Raw genomic sequence first — 9,850 nt, 5'->3', positions numbered from 1 at the left:
CCAACACCCCTGACCGAGCTCAGTGTTTTGCTGCTGATAGCTGCGATGGGAGCAGCTTCAGCTCCACACCCTCTGCACAGCCGTTAGGGCCTGCCTTTGAGGCGGGTGACAGTGTGCCAGCAGCTACCCCCAGGTGTTTTGCAGTGATTTGATGTGGATCCCATAGGATGGGTCCTCAGGGCTGCAGCAGCCTGGTAATGAACGTGGAGCTGCTTTCTCCTACTTTTTGCTGGACCGGTCGCTCCCAACAGCCCCGCACGTCTTCCCTGCTGCAGGAGGTGCTCTCACACGGGAGGAGCAGCTGTCAGAAGGGAAGCTGATGTCCTCTCCAACTTTGCTGTGATGGGCACATGCACACAGTACAGCTCACAAAACAACCGATTCTGCCCGCAACCCAGCAGCCAACACGTCCTGGGCCATTGTGTAGTTCCCAGTGCTTGGTGCAAACCCTCGGGAACCATTTGCTGCACACTGGGTCCTCCACTGCTCTGTTTTCTTCCTAATTCATCCATAGACTGCAAAAGCCACCCGTTTAACGGGTGTCTGCCTGAGGTGCAAACGGAGACAAGCTGAAGGCCAGCACAAAGATTGCTCCCTTTCTTGCAGACAGCCTGCACAGGAGGTCAGCGTGCCTCCTTTCACAACCATTCCCTTACAGACTAAGATTTTCCCTGAAGTCAGATTATCTCTTTGGCACCAGAAAAGTCCTCTCTAGCAGCTGTTCCAGTGAAGCAACACGGACAAAGCACGTAGCCTTCCACTGGAACAGGGGCTTCGTAACACCCTCACTCCCTTGGATGAGCTGGAAGGGTTTCTCTTACCAACCATGATACCAGACAATGAGCTATTCCAGCAACTCCTCTTCTTCCTGGCGGATGGAAGTGATGGAATTTATCTGCCTACCCATGGAAATAAGCAGGAGCTGGGAAAGGGCTCTTTTGCAGCCTGCCTGCAGTGCAATCACCAGGCACCCCTACCTTCTGCTTCACTAATTGGAGAAACCATAAGCTGGGGTCTTCATCATGCTTTTCTTGTTTGTGACCCTCCTACACAACCACCACCGATACTAGCAGAAGACGCCACCGCATTTTTCTTGAGGCTAAGTGAGGTTCCAGGCACCTCATGCCAACCGACCCTGGGCAAACCAGCAGTTCTCACCAGGATGAGCTGCCAAGAGCTCCCATGGGTCCCTTTGTGTCCTGCAGCTGGGTGAAGAAACAGCTGGGGGGATCTCTCCTTCTCTGACGTGGGATCAGGCCTTTTATACACGACCAGTTCTGCCAGGAAGAGCATAAAGATTACACCAAATTGGACTTCCAATGATTCAGGTGCCAGAAATCATGCCACATGCCAGCTCAGGTTTAAAAAACATTTCTCAGATCTCTGTCAGAACTTCACCTCATTAATCCTCCATTTCAAAGGATATGAATTGCACCTACCAGTAGAGACTGGTTTTTAACATCCAAAGTAAGTTTTCCCTGTAATTGTTCAACCTTACAAACAACAGTGCTAACTCCTACTGCAGTTTCCATCTGAAAAGAACTTTCCTAGGATCAATTTCCAAATGTGATGTCAAAGGACTTCAGCTCCAGAATATCACGGGGGAGGTGTCTCAACATCTGCTTGCAGCTCGGAGAGTTTTAGGGCTGTTCTGTGCCTGGCAGAGGAACCACCACCTCAGATATGGACCCCCAGAGGGTACTGTAGCAGAGGAACACTGGTTTGCCTCTCTTTTGGATGCCAAAAGAGGTAATCAATGATTTAAAAGTGATTTAAGATCCTGAGACGAGACACATTGTTATCTGGTGAACACAGAAACTGGGGGTATAAAAACTTGGGAGCTAGCTCTGATCAGCTTAACTGGGCAATAAGAAGAGCTGTGCTGAATATGGAAGTTTCTGTTCCGTTAAGGATTTTAAAACTTCAGTGTGAAGTGGAACAAAATGCCCAAAATTTCAACATACCCCACAAGGGGAAATGAGAACGAAAATTTCCTTTCAAATCCGCTGGAACGTTTCGTCTCAATTTCAGCTTTAGAAACGCATGCACTTTAAACCCATTTAAAAAAAAAAAAAAAAAAACAACCAAATTTGAAATATCTTATTTCAACAGCAGAAGAATGCAGTTCCCCAGCCAGCTCCCTGGTCTCAGGACTGAAGCGTCCATACTGAGTAACGAGCTAGCTTTGCCCCCCTAAAAGAGGCGAAAGCATCATGAACCAGCTCTACTCTTCCACAGCACCCTTGTTTGCATGGAGCCGAGCCCAGCACCTCTTGCCTGCTGCAGCAGGTTGGATCAGGCCCTTGGAGAAGACACAAAACTCCTCTCTCTCCTCTGGCCAGCTTGGCTGAGCCAGGAGGGGATTTTGAGCCTGATCCAGAACTAATGGATTTGGCACGCATTCCCCGCTGCTGGCGAGTGGGCCGATGGGCTTTTCATCCCCTATCCCTTTCAGATGGGAATCGTGCTACCAACCTACATATCACCCAGAAGGGTATTAAGTGACTCCGGGAGGGACAAAGGCATAGAGAGCTGCCAGATTGGCTCTCTCAAGAAGCTGTATGGCAGAAGGGTTTTTTTCACTCCTAAGAGACCACAGGCTTTTGGCTAGGGATCCACCTTTATTTAGGATTTATATAATTTGAACTAGACTTCGAGCAACAAAAAAACTTTAAATGGTGGAAGGGGATATAAAGAAAACAGGCAAACGGAGAATTTTCTTGGTGTTTAAAATAGCCATTTTCCAAAGGAAAAAAGAACTTAGAATGAGATTTCAGTTCTTCCTTTACAACTGTTCTTAAAAACTAATAGGCACAGTGTCATCTTCTGGTAACATACAAGAAACTCCTCACATCAAATACTATCAGAAAACAAAACCAAAAGTCTATTTCCAAGTATTATAACTGCTAAGAGAAATGGAAAACAAGCCACTCTAACTGCAAAACAGTTATTTAGATACTGGACAAGCAGAGTAACTCTTGACAGTAAAAGTGCGTGTAGTTTGTAAAGTTTCCCAGTGCTGAGGACAACAGCAAGATCCCTGGGGACAGATTTCTCAGCTAGCTGTGCTGCAGAGGCTGCTGGCAACTCTGCAGACAATAAACTGCCTCCCAGCACTGCCCTCCCCGGCCCAAAGCCCCAATTCAAACCATTCTCACCTTCAAAAGATCTTTCTTCAGCTGCAAAATTATTTTTCATGGTTACTGCAAAGATGTCCTCACTGGAAAAAAAGAGTATTCTCTAACCTTCGGGAGATCCTCATCTTGTCGGCTTCACTTTATGTGAAACCAGGAGGCTTTTGGAAGCTGTCCATCATGTTCAGGAAAAGCTTGACTTGGCAGGTACTGAGAACTGCCAGCTTCCACGCGGCAGTAGTGTCCCAAGTCCAACAGCCTCCTTCTTGACGATGTTAGTCCCAGCTCCTTTAGCAGAAGCCCACTGTCACTCTCAGCACTCTCCTGGAAACTCAGGCCCCAGACACTGTGTAATGTTTTATTAGCAAATACGTGGGGATCACTCGCTCTCGTTCTTTTCCGAACTTGCCCATTTTCATTTCTAACACTGTGTTCCTCGGCTTCCCATTTAAAATGCAGAGGCATGTTATCTTTCACCACTGCACTCAATACAGTTTGCAGGGCATTAACCTTGGCTTTAAGTGTTCGGAATTGATCTTCTGGTTTCCAATTCCAGTGTTCAGATCCCCAAATTGTTGGTCTACAGAGACTAATTTGCCACTGAAATAATCCATTTGTCGCTGCAGGATTTTAAATCAAGGCTCCATTTTTGCAGCCATAGAGTGTAAATGCAGTAAGACTTTTTCCATGATTATTAGTTACATCAATTTCAGAAGCTTCTCTGCATGGAGGGTTGGATGATAACATAGCCTCAGGGGCAGAGCAGGGAGACTCGAGAGGCTCAGCTAATTGGAAATTAAAGGCAAGAAAGAAATTCCTTGGACTCTTAGCCCAAGCAGATATTAAGCTTTTATCATTTAGCAGTCATATTTAAATATAAAGAAAGGAACATCAATAGAAGCAGTCTTAGACATCATCTTTCCTTTAGCTTTTACGTCTTGCAGCTTGAGAAAGGAAGCCGCCAGCAAACCAGCTTCACTGCTGCAGGTTCCTGACCGGCCAGTAAACCCCACGAGACCCATTCCACCGTTGACTGCCATTGCACACAGAACCCCAGGCAGGTCCCACAGCCGGCTCCTGCAAAGCCAACAACTGCCCTGGGATGGGCAATGCCCCAAACTGGGCAACTATCACGTGAGCCAACTTCAGATCAGAGGCTCAGGATTAAGGGCAGATACAGTAATACACACTGGGTGCTTTGTGATCCAAAGTGTGTATGGGTGTTTTTGAGCTGCCCCACACCGAAGCTTCAGGCTGGCAGTGCTCATCCCTGCAGCTGTGCTGGTGGACGCAGCTTCAGGCCATGTACGCCCCTGGTCCCCGCACCAGCCTCTGAATTGCACTTGGGCAGCCGTGTGGACTGGGAAATTGATCCATGTTAAAAATAATACAGGAAAAACAAAACAAACTATTTTTAACCCAAGTCAGTCCCATGATCTGCAAGGCCTATCTGTGAGACTGTCCCAGAGCAAGGTGTTACTCAGTTGTTTTACAGGTGCACACAGACAAACCATGAAATGCAGTTTATTTTTTTTCATTAGCTCTTCATCTCACAATTTTAAAATCTGTACATCTTTGGGAAAGGCATTGACTTGAAATTCTTCCTAGCCATCCAGCTGTAAAACTACTGTTCTTCTTTAAATTGAAAGCAGTAGCTTCTTCACATTAAGGCTTGATCTTTTATAATAAACAGACATAAAGCAGGTAATAAACAGACATCAAGTCAATTCACTCAGAGCAGCCAGCTTTCTAGTGCAAAGTTTACATCCAGTATCTATGCACTGAGGGATTATTTCAATGAGGAATGAGGACTCTGTGTGCTGGGTAACCAGACAAACAGTGTGTGTACTGAGAACAGGATGACTTGTCCAAGCAAGTCACACAGACAGGGGAAAAGTGGTATCTTCAAAACTGCAAGCTGTGAAAGAGTAAAGAATGAAGCAGCAGCCAGCCACGCAGGGGACGCAGGGTAGCAGGCATCCAGTATGCTCATGTTGTGCATACTGCAAATGCTAAGAAATGAGAAACATGTCTGGGCTAGTGCTCAGACGATGAGCTGTGATCCTGTGATGTGATCTCTCAATACACAGCACAGAGAAAGACAAAGCACTGTTAGAGTTCGCAGCAGGTATGTTCACAACTATTTGAGGGCTGACAAGGATTTTCAGGGAGTTGCAGTGATGGACTCCCTCCTCTGGTGGTATCTTTATCTGCTGATAATAGCCAGCTGCAGGGCTCTGAACAATTCTGGGCGATGGAAGCACTAAAGCAGAGGTGGACCAGACCCAGCAAATGGAAAGTTACTGGTTTTGTCCGGTCTCCTGTGCTGACAGATGCACATGACTGCTGCAAGCCCTCCCACTGGTCCTTCTCATACCAGCATCACTGATCAGACTCTCTCAAGACTGGAGTTATCCACACTATGTCAAAACAAGTAAAAATGTTATGGATGAAGTAGGAAACGCTTTGATATACTTCAAGGCCAATTAAGAACATCGTAAGGCAGCTAAGAAATTTGGACTATAAACAAATGCCATTTGCAGATGCACAGAGATGCAGAGGCTCTGCCAGCTGATGAAATATTGGCTGTGATTTCTGATATGTGGAACAGTAAGAGCTGACTCAAGTGCTGTTCTTATTACAATCTTACAGGATTACCCAGCTTCACGAGATATACACTAGGAATTACTGTGGAGGGGATTACAGGTAGCAAAAACCATGGGAACAGAGAGAATGAGAGCATTTGGGATTACAGGGAGGGGAAGGACAAGCAGCTGAGAAGCCTGCGGCAGGCAGCAGCACAGCAGTTACCACAGAAGCAGAATTCTCAACCCACCCCAAGCCAGCCTCAAGCTTTGCTTGGGAAGAAAGGAGGGCTGTTTACAGGTACAGAGCACCTCGATTTTTTCCAAGGCAGCACAGTGCCAAGCAGAGAGGGCATTTGTACTGTCTAAAAACACCGGAGGGGTGGAAGTGGAGCTGTGAGTGGTGCAAACAGCATGTTCAGGGGTGTTTCTAGCTGCTTCCCTGAAGCCCCAGAGTTATCTGGCCTGGTTTTGTTTGAGACACATTTATTAGCAATAGTGAAGGGCGTGAAATGGGCTCAAAAGCAGATGAGAAACTTGTAATGTGAAATTGTGCGAAGGATCGGCATTTACCATGAACTCTGTTTAAAGAAGCGCTACACCCAGGCTGTGGAAAGTTTGCTCAAGAATTCCTCAGAGAGCGAACGCTGGAAACAGGGTCAAGAGTTAACATCTGATGTAAATGGGCATTTCTGAGCCTGCAGTTGGCTCGGCCCAGATCATGAGACTAGAAGCACGACTTAAACCATATTTGGACCCACATTTTTGGAAATGAAGAAAACCCCTGAAATGAAGAGCTGACTCACAGCTCCCCAAGAATGTGTTGCACACCATCAATAAAGCAATACTTACATGAACACTCTCTTCAGTTTTCTTTACACCATTACCTAGGGAATGTTTGCAGTCACAGATGGAAGGAAGGCAGGGTGTTCTTCCTGGAGCCAGCCCCTCAGCTGGGAAAAAGAGGGAGCACTTGCTTGCACTCAGCAATGCACAACAGTGGTCTGGGCCTTACAGCTGCACCCAGACTCGCAAGTTTAGGAAGAAAGGAAAAACAAGTTGGTGTCCGGAGTTCACAATGGAAATCAAATGTTAAAACAACAAGTTACAGGCAAACAAAACAAGGGCAGTTTGGGCAGGGTTTTCTGGCGGCTGTAAGTTTCCTGAACAGTCCCCCCTGGCTGCTGTTGGGGCATCCGAATGAGCAATGATTTGAGAGAGCAGGTGGGGTGGAAGGAGCAAGAAGAAAGGTGCAGCTATGGCATTTCTGAGGTGGTGACAGAGTTGTGGTTGTCCAGAGAGCTTTTCCAGTTGCAAGTCTTCACTGAAAAGTTACCATTTACGGAAACAACTAAAACAACAGAAAAGTACGGGCTAAACCCTGAGCACTAGCAGTATAAACACTGGCCCTTTTGGAAGATCAAATGATGATATCATACATACATCACACCCTTCCTGTGTAAACAGGAGTGCCAACATGAGAAGACATGTTTTGTAAACTATGTCCAGCTGGTTATAGCTTTTCTGTGTAGTTCTTGAGGGCTGCAGAGAAGATCAATGAGGCCAAAAGCACTTCTTAGGATCAGACTTAGGTGGTTTCAGGCACTTCCCTAGCTTCTCACAGCCTGGAGGAGACCAATTCTGTTAAAACCAAACAAAAAATATACAGAAAGATGAATTATACCAAGTATCTGCTAAGCCCTAATCCTAACCAACCCTTTTTGATCCTCACAAAGATGTTCTTATGCCCTGCTTGAAAAATGAAACTCCTGTTGCAGCTGATGCTCCCAGGCTCATCAACTTCCCAACTTCAAGCACTATTCAAGAAAAGCTTTGGGAAAGACTACAATCTACAGAAGATGATTCTTTCATGGAGCAACCAGACCATGAGGTTTTGGTGAAACCCCCAATTTTCCTGGGATCCAGAAAAGAGTTACCATTCTTAGCACTAAGATATCCATGCACTTTCTTGAGGAAACAAGCAAAAAGCAATAGAAGGCCAAGGGTGTGAGAGAGATAAGAATGCAGGTATTTTAATGAGCATTTTGATGGATGAATTCATGAACAGATAGAGTAGGAGGCATTTATGAGACAACTACTCCAGTGCATGCAGAACACAACTATTTTCCTCCCTCATTTCCATGTTTCTCGAACTACCTTTCTCCAGCATGTGTACAACAGAGAAATGATGTTAACAAGGAAACCTACGCAAACCGCGGTTTCCAAAAGGGTTAACGGAGGAAGGAATTTATCAAAGAACTTTTCCAATTTCAGAGGGGTTTTGCCATTTAAAATTTGGGACTATGGTAATGTGAATGGCAGGTTACAATTCCCATTCTGCCTTCAGAAATCAAAAGATTTTTCTGTTTTTCCATTCATTTTCTGTTCTGCCCTCTCTGAAGGTCTATGCATCCACGGGAGATTGCTGCTGTCACCTATTAAGGGTCAGTTCAGCTCTGACCTATTGCCTTTCATTTTACTTATGTTTATCCTTCAAGTCATTTATGTTTCCTTGCAATTAAATTCCTATGGAGAAGAAAAGCTTAACGCCAGAAAAAAATACCAGAGGAGGTTTCTATTCCATACAGCTGACAACAGATGGCAGTGAGACACCAGCTATCGCTGCAGAAGGAGCAGACCACAGCGGGGAGCTTTGGAGGAAGGCACCTCACTGCACTAAGGGCTCCAGACGGTTTAAGAACAATTAATGCTGTTTTCTAAATCCGTTTCTCAAATTTAAAATGCACAGCTACCGCTAGAAATGTCAGAGGTCTGACCACATTGTAGAAGCAATAGAGATGCAAAGAAACAAATGAAACGTTTTTGCTTTTGAAAAAAACCCGACAAATCCTATCTGCTTGGGTCTTGAAATCCAAATAGGTTTTCCTGGATCTGTGCTTTAAGTGCTGAGAGCCTTGAGGACACCATGTGTGCTGCAAGTCAAACACACAGTCAAGCCAGCATGGAACCACTGCATGGAGCAATTTTTCCTACACTTCCACAGGAGGAAAACACAGCAGAACTGGCTCCACGGGAGCTTCAGCTACACTGCTAGTGGGATACACCACAGCCGTCCAGCAAACACCTCCCCTGCTCAGGAGGGCCGAGGCTGCTGTGCTTACATCAATCCCAAGACTGCAGTAGCTACAAAACGCTACAAATCTGCTTTGCTTATGTATAAGTAAAGACAATTCTCCTCTTCTGTCCCAGAAATGATATTGAATACCCATATCACGTAAAGAGGTGACAGAATTTAGAAGACAGCATTAGGCATAGTGTTAGTAGGTGATATTTATCTGCCAGCATCCCCCAAAGACAGATTTAGGGCCCCACCAACTCCAGCAATACTATCACTCCAAAAAGATTTGGTTATCTTCATTTCTGGTCTCAAAAGACAACAATTTGTTGCCTGTTTATTTTAGTTCTGTGACTGGGTAATTAGCCTGTTAGGAGTTTACATAGAACAGAAAACTAATAACATTTCCTGCTGGGATTTGAACATTTCTCCTGGGAAAGCCCACCGGGAAGGGCTTTCTGCCTCAGACGGCCTGAAATCTGGTTTGAGCTCGGCCAAGCACTGGAGCAGTCATTAGCTGCCTCTTCTTGGGGCTGGCCAAGCCTTGGACATGGCCATAGCAAAAGCAGAAGTGGCAGCCCACGGTCTGCAAAACTTCTACCCAAACGAGACAGAACAAGGCACGCTCAGGGAGAAGACTGACCCTCAACAGCCCCGTAAAGAGGACTGGAGTACGGGACAATGTATGGGACCTCTAGTTCAGCACTTTTTCCATTATGCAACCCAAAGACACTGTTTGTTGACAAACAGGGATACCAGATGTTTTCACAGCACCTAAACACACTGCACCAGGGTAGCCACAAAACAGCAGAGCATGCCTACAATTTATGAACCAGTTTCGGAGTTGGAGTTAGCACAGAAGAAATGCCTTTCCAGTGGAGGTCTCTGGCAGAAGCCAGGCACTGGGGAGAGTGCCTGAACCCAGAAAGTCCCAGAGGAGCACAGAACAGTGTTTATTAAGGGAAAAGTTGAATAATGAAAGAAAACAACACAGAAACAATGGTCCTTCAAATCTTTTTCCTACTTAACTTCCAAAAATAAAAAGATGTGACAAA

At 45.7% G+C, this 9,850-nt stretch overlaps 1 protein-coding gene across 2 annotated transcripts in view; it reads right to left on the bottom strand.

The window, feature by feature from the left end:
- Positions 1 to 4,642: 4,642 nt before the first annotated feature.
- Positions 4,643 to 9,850, bottom strand: part of GALNS (galactosamine (N-acetyl)-6-sulfatase) — a 48,901-nt gene continuing 43,693 nt past the window's right edge. For both annotated transcript variants that reach the window (XM_080364892.1, XM_080364893.1), the window contains one exon: positions 4,643 to 7,360. In XM_080364892.1, coding sequence (XP_080221018.1) covers positions 7,274 to 7,360 — 87 coding nt within the window. In that variant the 3' untranslated portion in view covers positions 4,643 to 7,273. The remainder of the gene's footprint in view (positions 7,361 to 9,850) is intronic.

This window comes from Falco punctatus (genome assembly GCF_963210335.1).
Source record: "Falco punctatus genome assembly, chromosome: 14".
Taxonomy (NCBI): domain Eukaryota; kingdom Metazoa; phylum Chordata; class Aves; order Falconiformes; family Falconidae; genus Falco; species Falco punctatus.
This window is presented reverse-complemented; position numbering and strand designations above follow the sequence as displayed.